The sequence below is a fragment of the Podarcis raffonei genome, chromosome 6 (assembly GCF_027172205.1).
Source record: "Podarcis raffonei isolate rPodRaf1 chromosome 6, rPodRaf1.pri, whole genome shotgun sequence".
Taxonomy (NCBI): domain Eukaryota; kingdom Metazoa; phylum Chordata; class Lepidosauria; order Squamata; family Lacertidae; genus Podarcis; species Podarcis raffonei.
The window spans coordinates 27,166,951-27,192,012 of NC_070607.1; the positions used below are offsets into that span (position 1 = coordinate 27,166,951).

A 25,062-nucleotide genomic window follows, 5' to 3' on the forward strand; every position below is an offset into this window, starting at 1 on the left:
GAACTGCGGAGATGTTAATCTAGCGACTACTCCCATGAGATTCAGACGGGCTGTAAGATAGAAATGATTGTCAAGTCGAATTAGCATGTCACGTTGCACTGTTATGAGTACGTCCCTGGGAGCAAGTGAGCCTTGTGGAATTCGGTGTGGCTTACTTCTGAGCAAGCCTGTAAAGGAACGGGCTGCACATTTTGCATCGTGATTAGGAAGGATGCTTCCCAGCAGACTTTCTGTAGGAAATGCATGCGTAAACCTGAAGGCGCTTTCTGCAATCCCACCAGCACACTGAGTGGGCAAAGCACGGCAAGTGGTTTTATTGGTTTCGCCTCGGGGGTTGTCTTTCTCATATTCAGAACAATCAATCTGGAACGAAGCATTAAAAACGCGCACACACGTATCCAGCTTTCAAGTTTTTGACCACAGGCATCTTAAAATATGAATGGGATGACCCAGAATTCAGGAGGAAGAATCTATATTGAGGAGTGAAAAGATTTGAGTCCAAGGGTCAAATGAATCTTGAAGACATTGCAACAAGAGATTCTGGAGCTTAATGGCAGGGAGAGGTTACTGGGAAGCAGAAAGCCCCTGCCTCAAATCTTGCCTCCCTACCGTGGGCTCTGTAGGTGGTCTCTCTGTCTTTCCATCTGCAGCAGTAAAATGGGGAGAGAACTCGTGACCTACCTTACAGGAAAAATAGTGCTTAGAAATTCTAAAGCATGGGGTAAAAACGATCATAGTTTACACCCAAAGTTCTCTAGCTTCAGTTGGCTTATGAGAACTTATTTTGCTCCTTTGCCAGATTGCAGCCGCAATCTTTTTGCCTAGTGACTCGGAGTTCAGCGATGGGTCCATGCTTTCTGGGCAATAGTAATACTTCTTGTCTGTTGAAGCATGGGCTGCGTCAGGGAATCCTAGTGTGCCTTTTTTGTCCTTGGTGTGCTGTCACGCCTCATATATCGATAGAGGGAGAAAAGGAGAGACACACACAGAGAGAGAATCATGTCACACTGGGGTCTCCCTGGTCTGGCGGGCATGAAGCAGTGGAAGCACTCAAGAGTCGTTCATTCCTTCATTTATTCATTCATTCATTCATTCATTCATTCATTCATTCATAGCACTTACGAAGCACTTTTCTGCCCCTAAGGAGGTATACAATAATTAAAAATAACAGTACATACCCAAAATACCAATAAGAAACGAAACCAGAATCATTGTCAAAGCAAAACCATTTTTATAGCCTGTCTCTAGTTAGGCAAGGATGGGACCAACCTAATCTCCCTAGGGAGGGAATTCCACAATTGGGGCTCTGTTACAGAAAACGATCTGCTTCCTTGCCTCTCTCGGTGGTGGAATAGACAGCTAGGCCTCTGGTGATGGTAGTACATTTCAGGAAAGCTGGAACAGAAGAGGGCTTGTTTACAGGAGAGGAGCAGGTGGGGTTTGTACAACCTGGGAAGGTAGCCCATCTTGGAGAAGGAAAACTCTAATCATAAACCTCTGGTGCCTTTTGGCTATACTCATTTGTGAGAAAGGCTTTTGGGGGTAAGCCCTGAGGAACAATCCATACCTGCTATCTTGAGGGACATCTCTGGGGGAAGGCTAAGGAATAAGCTCTATACAAATATGGCATGGAGTCCCTAAGACGGTCGGATGGCGTGTTGTATGCCTCTTTCTGGCAACTCCCGCAGCAAAGGCGGTGCCAAATGTATTGCCCTGCAACAACAACGTGGGAAGCAGCAGGGGCTGTGATTCTGCAGCTTTTTCACTCCACCCGCAGAGGTGCACTCCATTGTCTCTTGAGACAGACATGTGCCAACAGTACAGGAGGATATGGTATTCTGGGTATCCCCAAGCTGCTTAGGGAAGAATCAGCACCTTGAATTGAGCTCAGGAAACTAATTGGAAACCAGCATGGAGGATAAAAAGATCCACATAATTGGTGGTTTATCATTTCAAGGTATCATTCAGCCCCTCTGGCAGCACAGTAGCCAACTGTCATTGGGTTGCAGCCAAAAGGAAGCAGGGCCACTCCCAATGGCTCTGCCTAGAGACCAGCAGCTTTGTCCCCCCCCCCCCCCGAACCTATTCCTGTCCCAGAAAGAACTGGAACTATGTACCTAAAGACTGCTGATCACAGAATTGTAGAGTTGGAAGGGACCCCGAGGGTCATCTAGTCCAACCCCAAGCGATGTAGGAATCGAGTTTGTTCGTTTTTCCTCCAGGCCTCCCAATCCCTTTTTTCCTTTTGAGATTGCATGGACTGTCATTTTAGCCACTCTGTTAGTCCTTTTTTAAGCTGAGGAATTGAGTTAAAATGCTTCAGTCAAATAAATGTAAGTGTTCTTTCGCATGCCGTGTTGCAGTCACCAAACCTAACTTTGCAATCTTCGTTTTCTGTTCAAGCTTTCTCTCTCCCCCTGCCAACTTTTTTTTTTGTCAGGAAAGTGTTCACCCACACCATTATCTTCCTAGCTGTTATTTCAATGATTAAAATGCAGGTATGTGACATGCATCCCCACATTTCACATATCATCTCATTTGGCCTTGAAGCCCATCTGGTTGGGTTTCCCCAGCCACTCTGGGTGGCTTCCAAAAAAATATTAAATACAGCATCAAACAGAGGAGGGCAACCAAGATGATCAAGGGTCTGGAAACCAAGCCTTATGAGGAGCGGTTGAAGGAGCTGGGTATGTTTAGCCTGGGAAAGAGGAGACTGAGAGGAGAGAGGATAGCCATCTTCAAAGATCTTTAAGGGCTGTCACATGGAGGAGGGAGCATGCTTGTTTTCTCCTGCTCTGGAGGGTAGGACTTGAACCAGTGGCTTCAAGTTGCAAGAAGGGAGATTCTGACTAAACATCAGGAAGAACTTTCTGACAGTAAGAGCTGTTCAACAGTGGGACGATCTCCATCGGGAGGTTGTGGACTCTCCTTCCTTGCAGGTTTTTAAGCAGAGGTTGGATGGCCATCTGTCATGGGTGCTTTAGCTGAGATTCCTGCATTGCAGGGGGTTGGACCAGATGACCCTTAGGTCCCTTCCAGCTCTACGGTTCTAAGATTCTGTGAAGGTGTTCATCATTTCCTTTAATTTTCAAATCAAGGTGCTTCCCCCCCCTCCAGTGCTGCTTTGCTTGTAGGTTTGATGTACTGCACAAGCGAGTACTGTTTTCAGATTGAATTTGTTTTCCGTTCAAGAGGATGCAAGTGTGGTTAAGAAACACACACACACACATACACCAAGAGTCTACGAAGGTGAGCTGTGTAAAAAATCAAAGCTTAAGAGGGGTTGTTTTTTAAAGAGTGTATCAAGAAATTATTAGTTTGATTCGTTTCTGCCTGTGCTTGTGGCAGTCTTTGCTTTGCTTGTTTCCTGCACAAGTTTTGTTGAGCTTGATCTGTTCCTGGTTCTTTGAGAATATCTGGTGTGGCACTTTCTGTTCCCTTGCTCTTGTGAAACTGGCGATCTAGCCAGGGATCGTGCCTGAGACCTTCTGCACGAACTGTTCATGGGAAACTAGGAAGTAGTGCTTAATTTCTAAAATGCAAGGAAATAATGTCCGTAAACACTCATCTCTGTATTACTGGGGCTACCAACTGATTAGTCTCCTGCCTTCTGAGCAATTAATTGATTCAATTTATATATATTTGCATTTTATAAATATCTCAGTCTAGATGCCATGTTTATTTTTTGTTCCATAATTTAAACCATGCCCAAATGGCCTCAAAAAGTAAAGCATTCTCTTAACATTCCACTCTACCAATTGAAATTGGGCCCCAACCAGTTAATCAACTGAAAGTTCAGTTGATTCACTTACAGTTTCATTGTTACTTTGCATGTTCCAGGGATGGAATGCAGCCCTGAAGAAAAAGGCTCTGGAGTGAATCACTGGCATGAATCTTGAGTGGACTCTGAGTGGTGTGACTCATCCAAGCAGTCATGCAAATACTCTTTTTCATGTGTGGCTGGAGTGCCAAATAATTCAATTAGAGCAGCTATCTGCTTGGCAGTGACACTTGACCCCACGCTTAACTCTGTACATCTTGTCTATCAATGCTTTCTTTTGAATGCAGGCCAGGTTTATTGGCCTGAAATCTTTATAGGAAATCCTGCTCAGTAGCAAATCCTGATTAGGAAGCTGTTATCGTTTTCTTTGCATGAAGGGTGAGCTTGCGACAGGCTCAGCATCTGGCTGCCATAAAAAAAAAGGCGCCTGATGACTCAGGCTGTAGCTGCCAACTGTGAGCAACCAGCTTCTTGAGAACCACTGATAACTTAGTTCTTATCGTTCTTTATTGAAGTTTTCTCCCAACACAAATTAAACCAACCAATGCTCTGTTGCTGTATACACAGAAAATAAGAATCCCCTGGCACTTTAAGGATTAACAGATTGACTGGGGCAAAAACTCTCCTGAACTAGAGTCTACTTTATTGGGTGGATAAAGTTTTATCCTAGTTGGCAGCCAGATAGGCAGGCGCAGGAAGAGAGAGAGAGAATGGTAAACACAAGAGGCAAAAGGTAAATTCATTGGTACCTTGGTTCTCCAACATAATCCGTTCCAGAAGTCTGTTCGACTTCCAAAACATTCGAAAACCAAGGCGCAACTTCCGATTGGCACAGGCGCCCCAGAAACAATAACCGACAGCCGCATCGGATGTTCGGCTTCCGAAAAGCATTTGAAAACCGGAACACTTACTTCCGTGTTTTTGGCGTTGGGGAACCGAAATGTTCAAGTACCAAGGCGTTCAAGAACCAAGGTTCTACTGTACATGTACGATGCATAGAAGAGAACCCTTAACAATACCCATTGCTCAGCCCTGCCAACTAACCACAGCAGCCCTTTTCTCTGCAGCAGCAGCAGCTAGGGTCTAAGCAGATAAATCCGGGATTCAAACAGTTCTGTGACAATCTGGTTTTTGTACTGAGGTTTTGGCTTCAATAACGAAAGGTAGCTGCGACGCTTTTGCAAGCTCCACTCCGAAGGTATAGTTCATTCCATGATGGAATTAGCCAACGTAGGATGTCTAGACAAGGCAGTTAAAATGGCATGAGGTAATACCCGTCAACCTCCCCACAATTTGGTGGAAGTTACACCACATGTAAGACAAGAGGCCAGAAAAAAATTCTGTGTGGGAAATATTGGCAAATATCTGACTGCCGTTTACTCAGGTATCATGGAAACGTCCATTAGGGGGACTGTAAAAAACAAAACAAAAAAAAGTTGTTCTACATCTCCTTATTACAACAGAGATAGAGAGAGAAGGAGAAAGAACTCGGTTGTAACACACATGATTTAAGCAATGGGTGCCGTTGTGTCTAATTTGCACAATTTAGTTCTAGCTGCAGAATCTGGGTTTCTGAGCATTGAATCCGAGCTTTTGAAACATGGAGGCCCAGCCACCTCCCCGCAGCCGTAATTGCGTCAGCTGGAGCGAAGAGCCAGGCTAGATGGGGAGGAAGCAGTAGCTGGATTGGAGGGGAAGAGGGCACTCAAGGGGTTAAAGCAGTAGAGCCCTAGTCTACTAGGGTTAATGGGACACTGCCCCACCAACCTTGGTCTGCCCTCAATGTGTCACCACCTGCCTTTCTGCAACCAGTTGAAGGGATGGAACTGTAGACCAGCTTTTTCCTTCTTAGTTTCAGTGTTGGCCCTTTTGGAACTTGGGGAAGAGGATGGGGACAAAGCTAGGATGAGTTGGCTCTGCCCGTCATTGGCTCTGGCTCCACCTACTGTTGACCTCCTTGCATTGCGCCCTACTAGTCCCAATGGGACCCAGGCACTACTGGGCCAAAGAGATGGGACAGAGAGAGAGCTTTGCAATTCATGCACATTGTGTGGAAGAAGCTGTGATAGAGGCTGAGAACAGGAATACAAAGAGAAGTCTGGAGGAGGATTTTATATGGAAGGCAGTTTAGAGAGGAACCTGTTGAGTTGGAGCCAGGGACCGCACAGAAGTCCCACCTTTGGTGAAAGGATCTTGGACACCTTGCCTGGGGAAGACATTTGCCTCTGGCCTTCCTCAGTAATGCAGCTGGGTAATTTTTTACTCCAGACTTAGGCAGGGGACAAGGGTTTCTAGATAGCAATGCATATTGGCTTTGCTTCAAAATGTGGCAAACCAGACCTGCTGTATTGCGGGAATGGGGGCACCTGCTTATCCTGCTGAGAGGGACCTGGACTTCTGCCCCAAAGTCTTGCCCTCTCTGTTGAAGGCAATAACCCCACCCTATTTGAACTAGGAGTGTGAACTTGAGCACTTCTGTACGTGGGAAGATTGGGGAGCGGTATTTCAGGGATGCAGGTGGCGCTGTGGGTTAAACCACAGAGCCTAGGACTTGCCAATCAGAAGGTCGGCGGTTCGAATCCCCACGACGGGGTGAGCCCCCATTCCTCGGTCCCTGCTCCTGCCCACCTAGCAGTTCGAAAGCATGTCAAAGTGCAAGTAGATAAATAGGTACCACTCCAGCAGGAAGGTAAACGGCGTTTCCGTGTGCTGCTCTGGTTCACCAGAAGCGGCTTAGTCATGCTGGCCACATGACCCGGAAGCTGTACGCCGGCTCCCTCGGCCAGTAAAGCGAGATGAGCGCCGTAACCCCAGAGTCGTCCATGACTGGACCTAATGATCAGGGGTCCCTTTACCTTTACCTATTTCAGGAAAGCTGGTCTGTATTGCTGGGGTCAAGGGTTGGTAGAATCTGGAAGCTGCCAAAAGCCCATTCATTAACAAAACCTCTGAGAAGAATCCCCTGGGACGGCTGGTGTTGCGACTCCTCACCACTGCAGTCTTCGACAGCTGCCAACAGTGGTGGTGAGGAAGACGCAGAGCCACTGAAGGAGGGGCCCTTGCCCGAGAGCACCCCGGAAAAACTGGAGCTGGGGTTGAAACCCACAGGTCTAGGCTCAGTGGAAGAGATCCTTCAACTTCATCTCAAAGGAATTTCATTCCAAACTCTTGGTCATGCTTCTCCCTCTATTTATTGGTTGGGGTTGGATCCACATGGGATTGGGAGGGGGCTGTGCGCAACCGCATAAAAGGCTCCCCCCATTTGATGTGAGGAGCAGTCATTCCAGTAATCTTCCCGCCAAAGGACAGGCGACGAGGGCCAGCGCACCATTTTATCAGCGGCCACAGCCAGGCCAGTATCTCTGCGTGTGCTCCTTCCCTCTTCTGAGTTTTCTCCACGATTTGTCTGTGGCCTGGTTTTGCAACACCGAAAGCAGCCCACACCAGCTCTTGCCCTCTGTCTGCCCTACAGTAGCCTCCAGACCAACTCTAACCCGGTTGGCGGCTCTTCTGAAGTATTTGGGTGTTATGTGGCAACACTTGTCCTCGTTTCCATTGCACCGAACTGCATGGTTTTAAGCTGGTGGCAAAGGTTGCGCGGAAAGGTCATACGCTGAGCAAGAAAAAAGAGCCTTTTTGAATGTGTGCCGAGACAAGAGCACCTCTTGCTACTGGCATCAGGAAGCGAGATATAAACATATAAAGGTCCCAGGCATCTCTATGTGGCCCCTCGAACCGTCCCCAGGCCACACCCTCACTAACCCTACTTTGAACTTGTTATGTACTGAGTTGAATAGGATCCAAAAGGGAGCAGTCCGATTGGTCCTAGAACAATAGGATTCAGAATGCAGGAGTCTGATTGGTCCACAGGAACCACCCAATCCAGCTCCAGGTGGAAGTGAATCTGCAACCTGATTGGCCTACAAGTGAATCCCGGAATTAGCCAATCACGTGGGGCCCATTGTGTAAGTAAGGTATATAAAGCAGGCATTCTGCGGGAACTTCCATTCTTCCTCACCACTATGAGCTGAATAAAGAGCATGAAATCCACTCTCGACTCCGAATATATTTCAGAACCCCAAGTGTTTTTGCCTGGCTTGCAGGCGCCCTTGGACTCTGATAACATCTCTTGCTTGTTGGGGGTCTGTGCATGTGTTTTTGTGGAAACTAGCCTACAGTACATAGGTAAAAAATTGAAATAGTTGCCCAAGACCACTTTTGCATGGGGCTCCACCCACCACCATCATGTAGTGCTTGTGGCTCCTTCTATTGCTATTGTTGCCTTCCAGATTGGAAAGGAGACCCCGCATACAGCAGAAAGGCATGTGATTTTCAGGATATATCCTCAGAATCTAATCAGTGAAGGTAGAAAAGAAGGTAGCTGTCAGGTGGCAGAGGGACGAGGGCAGGAATAAAAGAGTTTTACAGGCAGCCTGGTCCCGCCTTGCATGCCAGCTGCTGAATGCAGAAACCTAAGACTTGCTCCTGCAAGCTGGTTGCCTGTTTTCAATATTTAATGTCAACCTGAAATGGCATTATAGGGCTGGGGCTGCACCAGGGTGGTTCGTGATATAGAGAGTCTTACAGGTACGGCTAGAGCAGTTTTCTCATAAACAACATGGTAATTCAGAAGTCTAATATGAAGAAAAAACAAGGCTGGGTGCGATTAGCTCTGGGTGACAGAGCTGCCACTATGGGCAATTTCACAGCAACAAACCTGCCGTAGCCACTCATAAACTCTCGCAACCTATGGTGTTTAAAAGGACAAATTTAAAGCAGCCACAAGAGCTGAGATTTTGATAAAAGCAGCAACGCTGTGGCAGAGTATTTAACCTTTCCTATGCCACTTCCTAATCTACCTTCCCCCATACCTAGTGCAAAGCTGCTACTCAGTCCACACCGGGGTGGGGGACAGGGAGACAGTCATTTGTTCCCCACCCCAAATGTGGAACTAATAGCAGTTGTGGGGGATTCAAGTGTGAGGGAAAAGGTTTAAAATCCTCACCTCTTAGCATCGCTGCTTCAATCAAAATCAGAAACCCCAGTGACTGCTTTAATGTAAGCACCACCACCACCAGAGCTCTGATTATAGATCTCCCATGCCATGTTTGATTTGGCCCTGAGTGTATACTCAACAGGTAGTGTACACACCTGTTAAATCCTGGCTCGCCAATGGGTGTACCTCTCCAACCCACATTTTCAAACGCCTGGTTTGTCACAGTCACACTTTGTATTTTTAGGGGGGCGCCTTAGAAATGTGTGAAGAGGCCCTCATGCAGGGCTCTTTGGGAGCGTACTAATAACGCAGACACCTTGAATCGTTCCCCAGTTCTTTCCTGTGTACTTTAATTAATTTCAACAGGGACAGAAAATACTCCAAATTAGGGGCAGTCTCTGAAGTACTGCGGTGTAAACTAACATCCATCGAGCAATTCCTTAGGTGCGCAGGCGCACGAATGTCCATATGGAGCTCGTGCACATAATTCCCCTATTTACTTCAGTGGAAGCATCCAACTTCTGTGGGATTCCCTCTGCACCTGAAAATCTGCTGCATTAATTTGAAAGAGCTTTGGAGCACACACGTGTTCAGGGGAGGCTTTGTTTGTGACGTTTTGTACCTCCGAACGCCTACCCTCAGATCTTTGTGAGTGTTGTGGTGTGGAAAAAGAGGAGAGATGTTTTTCTCCCACTCATAATATGAGAACCAACGCCCATTTGGTGACTGTTGAAAGGCGTTCAGGACAGATGAGAGAGTACTTCTCCACACGCTGCACAAACTAGGAGATTTGCTCCCACATCACTGGAACCCAGGAAACTGCCTTATACAGTCAGACCATTGCTCCATCTAGCTTGGTATCACCTGTTCTTCACTGGCAGCTGTCTTCCAGGGTTTTAGGCAGAAGTTCTCCCCAGCCTACCTGGAGAATGAGCTACAGCCCTTCTGCCACACCCTGATTAATTTGGGGACATGACAGTTTGATGTCCACATCAATGATGCTCAGAAAAGCTGTATCCCTCCTGCCATACAGGAATCTTAAAGCTGGCAATAGGGGCAGCTGAGGTTATGAGAACGTTATGATGGGAGCGGTCAATGTAATGGCCATATCAGAAAGCTTAAAAAAAGGAAACCAGAATATTTACTTGCAGAAAAGGCTGATGCCATGTTACATTATCTGGGAGTGCATCAGAATCTGAGCTTAAGCAATGCATGGAAAGTCGTCTTTTATTGCTGAGACGGATGGTGAATTCAGAGCGTTGCGCGAACTGCTTTAAACCCCAGCAACTTTAAAACTGCTTTAAATCCCTGGCGGCAAATATTGTTCAAAATAACTTTTGTTATTCAGAGGGCAGCAAACAAAACGAAGCACTTTTTCCTCCAACCCCAAGCCACATCCGTTGCCTCTCTGCTGGCTTTGATGCCGAAAAAGGTATTGCAGCAGGTGTGTGGTTTCTAAAGCAATCACCTCTATCTCCTTTTTTTCACACGGAGAGGGGCTTTCAGAAAGGGGAGGAAGGTGTTTTAATTCTTAGCATATATGAAAAGTTCAAATAGTTCACGGGAATCAAATCTGCAGACCATAGGCTGAACTTAAATGATTTTTAAACAAATCTGGTCTGCTTCTGCTTTGAAACGGATTTTACAGTCTACAGCCCAAATGTAGATAACAATTAGCTTCATAATGTTTAATTTCCAGGGCTTACTGGTTTTCAGCAGTAGAGCTTAAGACACAGGGCAGGTGAATTTATAACAGTGCATCTGAACATGTGCAAAGTGCCTTTCCATCGCCACTAATAACACCTGCATATTGGAGATGAAGCTTTCCAGAGACAGATTACCTTTCAGATAGTAATCGGAATTAAGGTGCAACCTCTTGCCTTAGATGCTTTTAAGCAGATAATATAAGCATGCACACATGAACGTGAAATGTGAGAATAACGCTTCACGAACCTGGGACAGAACCAAACCCTAGATCCTTGTTGTATCGGCCACATACCCTAGATTCAGAAATCTTAACATGGACAATCGAATCTCACAACACTTCCGCTTGAAATTGTGCACATGATCCCTTCGCAGGCCAGCCTTTAGGAGCAAACAGCGGTCACGAGGGTGCAGCTGTATGTTCATGGAAAGAGGTTGAGGGGATTAGCAGTAGCAAATTCCCGCACGCATGGAGGGAAGAATGGGGAAGATGCAAAGGGGCTGTGCACCACTCTCAATTCTTGATAGCAGTGGTACCTCTGAATAAGAACTTAATTTGTTCCGGAGGTCACTTCTTAACCTGAAACTGTTCTTAACCTGAAGCACCACTTTAGCTAATGGGGCCTCCTGCTGCCGCCACCGTGCAATTTCTGTTCTCACCCTGAAGCAAAGTTCTTAACCCGAGGTACTATTTCTGGGTTAGCGGAGTCTGCAACCTGAAGCGTCTGTAACCTGAAGCATCTGTAACCCGAGGTATCACTGTATCAGTGTTTTCTTACAACTGAAACAGACATGAATGAGAGCAATCCACAGGCGATGAATTGCAGAAATCAGCTAAATACGTGAGTTGCAAGTTTCATTTGTCAGTTGCTTGAGAGAACAAATGTCGGGCACAACCCAGCACTTTCAGATTTCTCAGATTTTAACAGGAGACCTTTCGGCACATGCTTGGAAAAATTATGTTGAATGAAATGTGAATTAAAAGTGCTTCACTTTGGCGGGATGGCACACAAAGCAGGGCTTGATTTTGATCCTAAGTTAGTTATTGCTGCCACACTGGTGTGAAATTTGAAAAGGTGTGTCACACAACCGTATTACTCATCGAGCACCATATAAGGTTTGTAATGACCAAGCACTGCTGAGAGCAATCAAATAGAACTTGCTGCTCAAGCCCAAGTCTCAGAAGGGGCATTTACACATTACATTGAACAAGTGCACAATTTGTGTACACAAAGGGTTGAGTTGTACACTCCCAGTAACCCACATGTAATGCTCAGTGTACAGACTGTGTACACAAGTTGGAACTGTATAAATCAACAAGTGTACGCTCTCACACATTGTGCATGTGTACAGGCAACTTGTGGCGTGTTCAGTAGAATGTGTGAACTATCTGATAGATTTCAATAAGTCTTGTGTGCTAGTACACTCAACAGGATTACATTTCCTAAAAGCTGATCGAATGGGATCCTGTATTCCTCTAGAATGTATCCCCGTGTGAGACTTCTGGTTGCATTAAAGGTAAAGGGATCCCTGACCATTCGGTCCAGTCGTGGCTGACTCTGGGGTTGCGGCGCTCATCTCGCTTTACTGGCCGAGGGAGCCGGCATACAGCTTTCGCGTCATGTGGCCAGCATGACTAAGCCACTTCTGGCAAATCAAAGCAGTGCACGGAAACGCCGTTTACCTTCCCACCGAAGCGGTACCTATTTATCTACTTGCACTTTGACGTGCTTTTGAACTGCTAGGTTGGCAGGAGCAGGGACCGAGCAATGGGAGCTCACCCCGTCGCGGGGATTCAAACCGCCGACTTTCCGATTCGCAAGCCCTAGGCTCTGTGGTTTAACCCACAGCACCACCTGCATTACACTGGTGTAAAATGTTGTACCCCAGAGTCCTGATTTCATAGAACGCTAGTTGGTGCAACTGACTTCTGCTTGGAGTTTGCCCATTTTGACTTCCATTTATATTCGCACCCAAGCAATTGAATATACAAGAAACCCATGAGACTGTATCCCATATCAGAGGAGGCATCTGCATAGATAGACCATAAGATCTTCATTGGAGGACATTATCCAGATTCTGCTGCCTAATGAGGTGGGGCAGGTGGTTACTCCGGAAAAGCCCTTCTTGGAAGAGGTGTACCAGTTGCTCCCCCCAGAGAAGTTCCCCTGGCACCCATATTATAAATTTTTCAGCACCAGATGAATACGTTTCTCTTCTCCCAAGTTATTAAACTTCCAACGCTTTCCAGTTTTCAAACTATTATTTGCCTTCCCTTGCTAGTTTTGAACTTCTCCCTGCCCATTTCATGCTGCCATGTGGTTCAAAGCTAGCTTTTATTTTGTGCTGCTGGTGCCTTCATGTGCAGACAGTTTTTAGGGCCGTTGATTGTATTTGCACTTTGTCCATTTTAAATGGTGAACCACCTAATAATAATAATTTTTATTTATATCCCGCCCTCCCCAGCCAAGGCCGGGCTCAGGCGGCTAAGAAGCAATAATAAAAACAAGTTGAATGAATACAACTTAAAAACAAGATTAAAATACAACATTAAAATATTGAAACATTAAAATATTAAAATGCAGCCTCATCACAGAAGGAGAAAGGAAAAGGAAAAAGAAAGAGGGGGAGGGAATCAAATTGGCTCCAAGCCAAAGGCCAGGCGGAACAACTCTGTCTTACAGGCCCTGCGGAAAGAAATCAGATCCTGCAGGGCCCTGGTCTCATGAGGCAGAGCGTTCCACCAGGCTGGAGCCAGAGTTGAAAAGGCCCTGGCTCTGGTTGAAGCTAATCTAACTTCCTTAGGGCCCGGGACCACTAGGGTGTTGTTATTTATGGACCTTGAGGCTCTCCATGGGGCATACCGGGAGAGGCGGTCCCGTAGGTACGAGGGTCCTAGGCCGTGAAGGGCTTTAAAGGTCAAAACCAGCACCTTAAATCTGACCCTGTACTCCACTGGGAGCCAGTGCAGCTGGAAAAGCACTGGGTGAATATGCTCCCATGGCAGAGACCATAGACACCTAGAAGATTTGGGCTGTACAGAAGTGTATGAAAACATGGCTGAATCCATCCAGCCCTCGTTTGCGAAAATGATTTCTGCTCACACAAGGGAAATTTCCCCCTTCCCTCCAGCACCCCCAGAAGGAGGATTCCCCCCTCCTGGAGGAATGGTGTGGGTGTGTGCATGCAAGAGACATGTGGGCTGGTGGGAGGAAAGGGAGGGGACATTCTGTTGCAAGAGTGAAAGTTGTTCCGCTCACACAGCGGCTCAGTTGGATTCCAGCTCAGCTCATCTGCAGGCATGCTAGCGTGTGTCTGTTGGTGAGCGATGCATCGCCACATCGGGAATGGGCAAAATTCTCCCCAGCTGCTTCATTCAAGAGGCTACTGCCACAGCTATCTAGAGAGATGCATTTTGGGAGAGAGGTTTAGTTAAGTTCTCCCCGCGACTATTCTGAGCGAATCAGTGCAGCTTTTAGTGTTGTCAGCAGGAGGGTTGGGTTGGAAAGCTCTGCTTCATCTTGGTTCATGGAAAGGTCAGAGCACAGCCGCAGCTGAAGGAACACTTTTTAAGACTGAGGGGAACCACATATCTCTATTGTTATTGTTATTATTACAATAATAGAAATGATAAATTCTGAAACTAACAAAATATAAGTTATAACTAAAATAAAGTGCACCAATTACAGTGGTGCCTCGGGTTACATACGCTTCAGGTTACATACGCTTCAGGTTACAGACTCTGCTAACCCAGAAATAGTGCTTCAGGTTAAGAACTTTGCTTCAGTATGAGAACAGAAATCGTGCTCCGGCGGTGCAGCAGCATCAGGAGGCCCCATTAGCTAAAGTGGTGCTTCAGGATAAGAACAGTTTCAGGTTAAGAACGGACCTCCGGAACGAATTAAGTACATAACCAGAGGTACCACTGTATACATATATGCATAAGTCTGCAATACAGTCGTACCTTGGTTCTCGAACGCCTTGGTACTTGTACATTTTGGCTCCCGAAAGCTGAAAACCCAGAAGTGAGGTTTTTGAATGTTCTTTGGAAGGCGAATGTCCAACGCGGCTTCCGCAGCTGGGTGCAGGAAGCTCCAGCAGCCAATCGGAAGCAGCGCCTTGGTTTCAGAACGGTTCCGGGAGTCAAACTGACTTCGGGAGCAGATTAAGTTCAACAACCAAGGTACTATTGTACTTGCTTAGGTTTATTCTCGCTTTTCTGAGTGGCTTCCAAGTGCTTCACTCAGGAGGTCCCAGCCTCCACCATTTTTGCTGACTTCATCTGAACAGCCTCGTTGGAAGGAAATCCCCATCCCAATTAACTCCCCCTTTTCTTTACACAACTCTTGTACATCTCTTTGCACCTATAAACTGTCCTCCTCCCGCCATTTATTTCTTCTCACCCTTTTTCTGTTACCACCCAATTTCTTCTTCTTTTGCATGTTCTTCATTCGAGCCTACCTTCCTTACAAAAGACATGGCAAACTGAGATGGGAACTAGGGAAAGAAAAGTGGGTGGAATCGGAGAACATTTTTTTGGTCTTGGGCCCACCTGAGAGGTGCCAGAAATGGGTTCCGGTGAATTCTGGCTGGGAAAAAAGCCCATAGTACCTTAATCGAAGGAAGAAGTCAAGATAGCATTACTTTCCCCTCTGTTAACAGAGCTGAAAATTATAAAAATTAGCATTGGAATGGGGTTATGTGTCTGCAAACCTTTTTGAAGTTAAAAAGCAGTCCTTGTACAGTCATACCTTGGTTTCCGAACAGCTTTGTTCTTGAACGATTTGGCTCCCGAACGCTGAAAACCTGGAAGTGACTGTTCTGGTTTGAGAACTATTTTTGGAAGCCAAATGTCCAACGGGGCTTCTGAATGTTTTGGAAGTCAAACAGACTTCTGGAATGGATTCCGTTCGACTTCCAAGGTACGACTGTACTCATAAAGCTTGGGAGCCCTTGACCCTATGTGGAGGTCCTGGGATCTCTAGCAAAGTTTCATCAAACTGTGACTACCTGAATTCCTGGGAGGGGGCAAGGGAGCCAGGAAAAGTTGGTTAAAAAAAAAAGTTATAAAATTAGAGAGCTGATTCTTCCGAAGACCTATACTTTAAGCATGAGGATTCTCCATGTTCTGCCTATACCCAATGGCAGCACTTCTTACTTAGAAATAAGATCACCTATGCTAGACAATCTCATATTTATAGTAAATGGGACTTTGTCCCCCAAAGTAAAAATTGTGCATCTCTCACCTGGCTCAATTTGCCTTCTGAATAATAGGGCTGTAAAGGAAAATAGCACCTCGACTGACTCCACCTTATGAGCAAAGTGAGGGAAAACAAAGCCTGTATCCCCCTCCCCTACCAAAATATCCCCAAACCTGTTGGAGATTGAAAGAGGCAGTCAAGTTAAGAGTTCCAGCAATTAACAAGTTGAAATTGGATGTGTGTGTGTGTTAAATGGATTTATTATTCAGATACAAACACCGTATTTTTCGTCCCATAGGACGCTCCGTCCCATAGGACGCACCTAGTTTTTTGGGGGGGAAATAAAGGAAATTCCCCCCCTTTATTTCCCCCCCCCAAAACCAGGTCAGGGAAACCAAACCAGGTCGGGGAACAGCGGTATGGCGGCGCTGCGCCTCCCCTCTGTCCCCCGAGCTTGTGGGGCTGGCCGATGTCTGCCCGGCGCGCTCTGCTTCAGGGCGCCTTGCGCGCCGGGCGGCAGGCTGCTATCCGCAGCGTAGGGAGCCCTGCGGGAACCCCCACAGGCTCCCCAGGCTTGCTGATAGCTTCCTGAAGCCTGGAGAATGAGAGGGGTCGGTGCGCACCGACCCCTCTCGCTCTCCAAGCTTCAGCGAAAGCCTGTATTCGCCTCATAGGACGCACGCAGATTTCCCCTTCATTTTTGGAGGGGGAAAAGTGCATCCTATAGGGCGAAAAATACGGTACATCCTCTTAAAAGATTACAAGACTAACACTTACTTTTTAAAAGAAATGTAAGCTCAAATGGTTGTAGAAGACTAAGCACTGAGCCTAAAATAAACCTGTAAAAATCATGCTGCTAAGCTGACAGGAAATGTAAAAATAAAGACCTGGTGAAAAGAAAGGGCTTGGGAGTTGACAAAAACAACAATATTATTTTGCTCTTTTATAGATCCTGCCCAGCGCACTCAGGCTCAGACCCCCTTCTGTGGATGCCCCTCAAAACACATTCGGAAGGAGCAGGATTCTGCTAGCAAAGTAGGCTGCCAAGCAGCTGACCTAACTGCAGATACTGTAAAGGCAATACGCTACGTGGAACATAACTGTGGAAAGGAACAGGCGCTCTCTGGGTTCTGAAGATGCAATCAGGGATTTTGTAATGCAATCTTAAAAGCTGAGGATGGAAACCTCCACAGTACAATACCATCGTAGAGCAAAACTAAGTGCTTGGTGATAAAGTACTCCAATAAATAAAATGAGAGAAGAACCATGGATCTTCTCTGGAACTCCTTGAAAGAAAGGTGGGATAGAAATAAAACAATTAAGTAAATAAGCAAAATAAGCACTTTATTAAGAAGTTCCATATCATAATAACCATAGGATGTTATATTATTTTGTGACTACTGCAATGACAATTCAGATTATGTTTCTTTGCTATACTTTACTAAGGCACTTCTTTCTGGGGGGAAAAATCAAAGAACTGCACCTTAGATTTGCTTTAACTTTTCAGAAATGCTGAATGACACAATTTCCTTAGGAAGTTAATGGCACACGGCCACACACACAAAATGTTGGTGTTCCATTATAATGATGAAGAACCTTTTGCCCTCCAAATGTTGGTGGACTACAACTCCCATAATCCCTGAACAAAGGACATGATGGCTGTGGCTAATAGAAGCTGAAGTCCAATAGGATATGGACAGCCACCCCTTCATTAGGGCAACTTGATGAAAATAGTGAAAGACCCGGAAAGATGATCTGTCTCAGTGTCCAAATCTTAGCATAGCCCACTTATCTGAAGAAATGAGAAAGATGAAAAATATTCATCATACAAGAGCTTCAGTTTGGCTTGATGTATTCAACAGTTGTGTTAAATTCAATGGTGAATTACAGATCAGCCTTCGTTCATATCACTGTTTCATACAAACTCGACCAATAAGTTTTATTCTTGTTGTTTTCTCCATTTGGTGTACTTAAATTAAATTTGTTTGGTAGTGTCACTTCACATCTTGATCCAATTTCAGCATAGAAAAAGAAGCGCATGATGATCAACTTATTCTGCAGATAAAAGAACAAGGAAAAGTTCCATCGATATCATGAAAGCAGCATTATCAAACCTACTGTATTACAGTTTCATTTTCAGTGATATGCTTAATCCGGTGAATGCCATCTGATTCGGTGGCATTTGATATGAACTCTAAAATATAAAATTCCCTCTTAATCTGTAATGTCTCAAATGTATCAAGCCCTAACTGTGTGAAAAAGTTCATCTATACTTGGAAACAGAAAACAGTAAATAAATACTGAATTGTGTTAAATGATAACAATCTCCAAGGGCGGAGAAAGACATCTTCTGAGAGGGAGATCTGAACTTGCAAGCCGCTTCCAGGATGCCGAACAAAAGTTAACAGCTGGTGCTCCCATGAAGATGGAGCTGCGATGTTGGAGGGGCCAAAAATACGCCATACTGGGGCAGGCCAGGAGAGGAACATCAAAGGCCTCCCTTTCCTCCGTCATGCCTCTGGAATGAGGGAGAAATTATACAAATCGTTTGTTTCCCTTCAATTGGAATCTACCAGAGGGAAACTTGTAAACACATATAGGCTTGTGGTGCTAACCTACTTCCCTCAGTGTCAGTGGAAAGAGCTGTTTGCAAAAATAAATAAGAGAGAGTGTGTGTGTGTGTGTGTGTGCGCAATTTGGGTTTTTTGCAATCTTGGCTTCCTGCCAAATCAGCTTTTTGTGGCCTGAATATGTACATACTTGGGCCCTATCAATCTTGCTTCATGCATCTTCTGTTTTAAAACCTTTTTATCACCTCGCTCCTGTCCTCTCAATCTCCTCTGGCTTGTCCACATCCTTCCTACAATGTGGTAACATGTAACTGAACGGAATGCTTTGGCTGGGGCCAAACAAGCACTGACCAGAGTGATGCTCTGCCTTAAATTGAAGGCTTTTGCTAACTCATTCCAAAGCGGTGTTTATTAAATGTGTTTAGTGATCACACAAGGTTAAAGAGACAAATGGAAGCATCTTGATAAGCAATAATCTTATCTTTCGGTCCCAGTCATTTCCCCATCAACTCCTCCTCTCTCACCCCTCCAATGCAACCGGCATGCTTTTATTTTTAATGACACTGGGTGGAATCCAACTGAGATCTTTGTGCTTATGGAAGGGTTTTGGATCCTGCAAACAGGGGGAGGAAGGTTTTGGGGTGGGTGTTTTTTTTGTTTGTTTGCCAATTTGCTCTTCTTACTGCAAGCCTGAATACAACCTTCTGCCCTGTTCTGGATGTTCCCTCCGTGGAGCAAAAATCACCTCTATCCCTCCATTAGCAAAAGTATCCCCTTCTGTCATCACATGGAAGCAGCTGGGTTCCACTCATAGACAAGATGAAGTTGTGGCAGATGGGGCACGAATGAAAGAAGAACTTACCAATATGGAAGACTATTGCTTCTGAATATTCTTGTTAAACTTTCAAAATCTTCATTTTTGAAGTGTAATTCTTCAAGCAAAGTAGCCAGGAACTGCGAATATCCTTGGCTGTGCTGGGAACTTGCAAAGACGGGAATGTTTTGCGACAACCTGAAACACAATGTTGAATATTTTAAAATATACATATTTACAGTTCCGAATAGGGTGTGAGAGAGGGGAGAAAACAGTCCCTTTCATATAACCCAGAGGAAACTGTAATAAAGTCCAGTAATTATTAAACATCAAATATATCGTTTGCCAAATACAATTACTAAACCGGCAGAAGCACATCCAGGGGGAATTCCAGACGCAAGTCAGTGCAACACACATAATGCTTCAGGACTATTCATTAGGATATGATATTTGAAACCAAGGTCCCAGTACAGAAGAGTCATGCAACCTTTTGCGCTTAGGAAGTCATGGGCAATAATTGCGCACAGTGGACCCAGATAACACACAAGGATATGCATCTTTGCATCTGTCTTCACCGCAGAAGACATAGGGCTGATACTTGTGCCTGAACTGATTCTTCCAGGAAGGGAGCCTGATGAATGACAAATATTTGTGACAAGTTTGAGGTCTTATTGACCAGCAAGGGTCTGGAGAGTATCTGTTGAAGAGTTCTTAGAACTCAATTGTGAAACTGCTTAAGTTCCATCAAAAATATACAACTTGTCACTAAAATTGGCCTCTGTACCATAGGATTTGAAAGTGGTCACTGTAACAAAGAAGAGATTGGGTGGTGGTCAGAAATTATAGGCCAGTTAGGTTGGATGGCCATCTGTCATGGATGCTTTAGTTGAGATTCCTGCATAACAGGGTTGAACTAGATGAAGCTCATGGTCCCTTCCAAGTCTTCAATTCTACGATTCTATAAGCTGTGTATATGTTTGTTTGGACATACATGGACTCAAGAAGATCAAACGTATCCATTCTTAAGGAAATCAGCCCTGAGTGCTCACTGGAAGGACAGATCGTGAAGCTGAGGCTCCAATACTTTGGCCACCTCATGAGAAGAGAAGACTCCCTGGAAAAGACCCTGATGTTGGGAAAGATGGAGGGCACAAGGAGAAGGGGACGACAGAGGATGAGATGGTTGGATGGTGTTCTCGAAGCTACCAGCATGAGTTTGATCAAACTGCGGGAGGCAGTGGAGGACAGAAGTGCCTGGCGTGCTCTGGTCCATGGGGTCACGAAGAGTCGGACACGACTAAACGACTAAACAACAAACAAAATGTTTGTTTGTTTTAATAAATATACTGAACTTGCCTTGTTACGTTTCATGATTTCTACAAAACACCAGGAAACTTCCCCACAGAACAGAGGCCTTTCAGATGGTTATTTAATTTAACTTTACCCACTGCCCGTGGGCTCATAAAATATGGATAAAATAACTCTCGGAAAAGGCAGATCAATGGGGAGAGAGCGAGAGGCAATCAGAGCAGTGCATTTTCTTAGCTGTGCCTTGGCTCCTTGAAGCATCCCAAATCAGGCTTTGGAAGAGCCTTAGCAAGAAGCAACGGTCAGACCAACAGATAAGCAGCTCAAGATATCATTTTATGAAGCTCAGAATGACGAGAAGAAAATCCTGTTACTATTTTAAAAGATCCACCGCTGATTTCCTCCCTTAACAGCACTGTACGTGTGTGTGGCTTTTTTTTTTTAAAAAAAGGTGTTGAACTCAGGAGGTAAAATTTCAGTCCGTAAGAAGAAAAACCAGTCTGTCACATGTGAACACAGAACGGTAAAGCTGCCAACAAGTTAAGGGTTTTCATCATCTCAGATGCACCTCAATTCTAAAGTTTAAAAAATCCCAACACAAGAGCAATTGGACTAACAGCACCCCGAGTGATCAGAGGCAACTGCAATGCTTTGTCCATGAAGCCACTTTTGCAGACCCCAAAGGTTCAGAGCAGCCCTCCAAAACTTTACCCCCTCCCTAACTAGTAGCTTTTTGATTCAGGCACCTCCCTTTCAGCAGCAAGCTTTGCCCATGTTGGCAGAGACCACGACACCAAAGGGAAGTGGTTTTCAAACTGTGTTTGAGGGAACTCGGGGGGTTCTTCAGAAGCTTGGCAGGAATTTCTCAACTGGGAGATCAGCAATGGATAAGCTTACTTGGAAGAACAAGGCTGGCGTAGAGCTTAAGAATGTTGGACTGAGTGGGTGGGACCCAAGTTGAAATCTACAAAGCTTACTGGGTGACCTTGGCCCACTCAAAGGCAGCCACACCTACCTCACAAGCTGGTTGTGAGGATAACATGGGGGTGGGAAGAAAACCATGTACAATGGCTTAAGCTCCTTGAATGAAAGGTAGGAAATCAGGGACAGGGAACCTTTTTTTCAGACTGAGGGCGACATTCCTTACTGGTTAACCTTCTGGGGGGCCACATGAAAATGACAGGCAGGGCCAGAGGCAAAAGCAGACAGTGCAGTGGGTGTAAATGTTACCACTGCCTGCTAGGCTACTCTCTAGACACACTAGGGCACCTCTATCTGTCACGGACTGCCTGGATGCAGAGGAATGGTGCAAGGCACCAGCTGGGGAACCCCCAGGGGACCCCCAAGGGGAGAAGACTCAGAGCCAGGGGGTTGCTGGCGGGACGACGATGAGCGGTCAGAAGTAGAAGAGGGAGCAGACGGGGAGGAGGAGGGGGTGTTGGAAGCTGAAGAGGCAACAGGCTGAGGCAGAGAGCAGCCCAGAATCAGCGGCAGAGGCGGAGAAAAAGGGGGCCAAGAGGTAGCAAGGAGTCAGGCTGGTGAGGAAGCCAGGGGGTCTCCCCCTCCTGCTGTGATAAGCTCCCCTTCCCCTGATCCCCCAGAACCTGAAGAGGTATGAAGAGAGCAGAGCAAGGACAGACAAGACAAAAGAGCCTCAGACTGCTTGGGAAGGAACCAGGGTAAGAGGAGCCTTAGGGAGCTGTGGGAAAGCGAGGACCTTCAGTCCTTGCAACTGCCTCATAGGGGCAAGTTCCACCAGGAAGAGTTGCTGTGCTCCCTAGGCCTGGCCTCCTGAGCTGCCTGGTTTCTTTGAATAAAGAGCTCCCTGAAGCCGTGTGAGTTATTGCTGATCTGCTCTGGACACCTGCCCTGACACTGTCCTCCGTCCAGGCAAGTAAGAAGCCATGTAAAAATTCAAGGACACATTCCGGCAAAAAAAATTGGGTTGTGAAGTTGAGTCAGTGAGGAATGTGGCCTGGGCAGAACGGTTGTGGCTGAGGAGGCACTGTAGACCAGGCAAAGTCCTGAAACCTATACAGAGAGGCCAGCTTTGGCCCCTGGACCTGAGGCACCCCCCTCTACTGAATCCCCACTGTAATGTGCAGTCACAGAGGATTCATGGGAACGCCCTAGGGCACACCTTCAGTTCACGTGAGGCCAAGGGGCAGCTCATCATCAAGAACTGAGTGGGCATCCTAAATGGCTCTCCAGAATTCTCTGCAACATACCAATGCTAAAGTCCCCCCCCCCCCCGGCGCTGCTATAGGGCAGTGGGGGCAGAAAGCTAACTAAGCTAGCATGTTGCGACCTTGGCTTTAAGAAATGTCTCTCCCTTTCCCTTTGCAATCATCTAAGTCCCCCACCCCACTCCGCAATTACTTCTAAGTAGTAAGGCAATAATTCAAGGTTTGCCTATAGGCGGCTACCTACGCAGAGAAACCAGGTGCTGGGTTTGCACTAAAATGTACCATGCATCAGATCACTGATGAGAAAGCAGTGCAGCCTTGATACCCTTCCATTCAGCATATGGCAAATAGGCCTTGGCAAAGCTAAGAAAAAGCTAGAGTGTCAAGAGTACATCCAAACGACAGACTCCTATTAAGCTGCCTACTCCACAGATGCTACACATGAAAAAGCTGAGTGAAAACTCATGTTAAGACAAGCAGCAGCACCGGGCTACTATTAAGCAAGCTATTAAGCGACAGCTGGTTAACATGAACAGCATTTGCAATTCTCCCTCTTCCCTAACAAAATGAAGAAATGATAAATCCCTAGCTTTTTATAAAATACTTTCCCTGTAAGCAGAATCTGCCAGTGCGGTAATAATATGCACTCAAGTACTCAGGTATTAGAATATTTTAATTCTCTCCCCCCCCCTTTAAAAACCTGAAAGTAAATCTTGTAGACCTTTTGCAGCGAAGGTTATTTTCACTAACACCGATGTACCAGACTACATCCGTGCAGAATTGAATGCACATTGCTCAGTCCAACCCACAGATTATACTGCAATTACTGGATTTGTCCTGATATAATAAAAGCAACTGATATACATACAGTGAAGTATGCCCCGTTGATCAGCAAAGGATGTCCCTGGTAAATGTGTATAGGACTGTAGCCTTCCCCAAGACAGGACTAGAGTGATAGTAGCATAGGATGAAAATCACGGACACATTGCCCTTGTCCACTCCTGCAGTGCTGCCAGAAGCCAAGCCACAGTTCAACTTAGTGTTACAGTGAGGGCTCAGTGGGACTTACTCCTAGGTAAGATAGCTCAGTTGGTTAGAGCACGGCGCTGGTAATGCCCAGGTTGCAGGTTTGATCCCCGTATGGGACAGCTGCATATTCCTGCACTGCAGGCAGTTGGACTACTACAACTCTACAATTCTATTATTCAAAGTACGAGAAAGATCCAGAATGTGGCAGCTAGACTTGTGACTGGCAGCGACTGCCGGGTCCATATAACACCAGTCATAATGGATTTTCACTGGCTCCCAGGATGTTCCTGTGCACAATTCAAAATGTTGTTGCTGACCTTTAAAGCCCTAAACAGTCTCGGCCCTGTATACCTGAAGGAGCGTCTCCACCCCCATCGTTCAGCACATACACTGAAGTCCAGCACCAAGGGCCTTATGGTGGTTCCCTCACTGTGAGAAGTGAAGTTGTAGGGAATCAGACAGAGGGCCTTCTGGGTAGTAGCGCCCTCCCTGTGGAACACCCTCCCATCAGATGTCAAGGAGATGACACAATTTTTAGAAGACACCTGAAGGCAGCTCTGTATTGGGAAGTTTTTGACATTTGACATTTTATTATGTTTTTCATATTCTGCTGGAAGCCACCCAGAATGGCTGGGGAAGCCTAGCCAGATGGGTGGGGTACTACTACTAATAATAATATCATCATCATCATCATCATCATCATCATCATCATCATCATCATCATTACTGCTGCCATGTAGCATAGTCTTCTATCAGTTTCAAGTCCAAATAAGTTCAAGAAGACACAGGTGCAGGTAGGACTGCAAGCAGGAGTGTCTCGTCCAGTGGGGTGAAAATGCTAGGTGAACTTCCTGGCAAGTGGGTCACTGTTCCTCGGAGGTGGGAGGGAGGTCCTTGCCGTGCAAATGCGCCAGCCTAGTCTATCCTGCGCAACGTACTGACCTTTCCTCCTGCCTCGCCAGCTCCCTCCCAGTAAACCACAGACCCACCTGCTAGGAAGCTAGTGTATGGCTTTGCCCCATCCAATGAGCCGCTACAGACGGCTCTAGCAGTCCTACAATGCCAGGCTAGTTAGCAAATATCATGACTTTGTTTTTTCAAAGCTAAATATTTAATGGAATGTGATAATACAGAAAACGTCTCCCCGAGCGCAAGGCATGATGTATCAGTGCGCACTTACAATAAAATAATTCAGTGTAGCCCTTAATGCATACACAGACAAAAACAACAGTCCTACGGTCTATGTTCTGCTGCCTCGGGAGCTTCAATAAATCATTTGCCCAACAACAGTTAAGCAATATGACGGGGGAAGATTTCTTAAGAACTGCTTACTTAAAATGCACATTCCGCATCTGAAATCTGACATCGTGACATTCATTAGAAGCGTCCCAAGGAGCAGAGTGAAACATAAACCTTAAATGACCCATCACGCCTTGACTTAATCATGTTAAAAGGTTGTCATGAAAAAGATCC

The 25,062-nt window shown here is 45.9% G+C and overlaps 1 protein-coding gene across 5 annotated transcripts in view; it reads right to left on the reverse strand.

Moving 5' to 3' along the window:
* Nucleotides 1-17,005: 17,005 nt before the first annotated feature.
* The window catches only part of RPAP2 (RNA polymerase II associated protein 2), a 52,509-nt gene continuing 44,452 nt past the window's right edge, over nucleotides 17,006-25,062 (reverse strand). For 4 of the 5 annotated variants that reach the window (XM_053391768.1, XM_053391769.1, XM_053391765.1 and 1 more), the window contains 2 exons: nucleotides 19,115-19,264; nucleotides 17,006-18,200 (listed from right to left, as the gene is read on the reverse strand). In XM_053391768.1, coding sequence (XP_053247743.1) covers nucleotide 18,200; nucleotides 19,115-19,264 — 151 coding nt within the window. In that variant the 3' untranslated portion in view covers nucleotides 17,006-18,199. The remainder of the gene's footprint in view (nucleotides 18,201-19,114; nucleotides 19,265-25,062) is intronic. The other variant, XM_053391767.1, reaches the window with a different exon arrangement.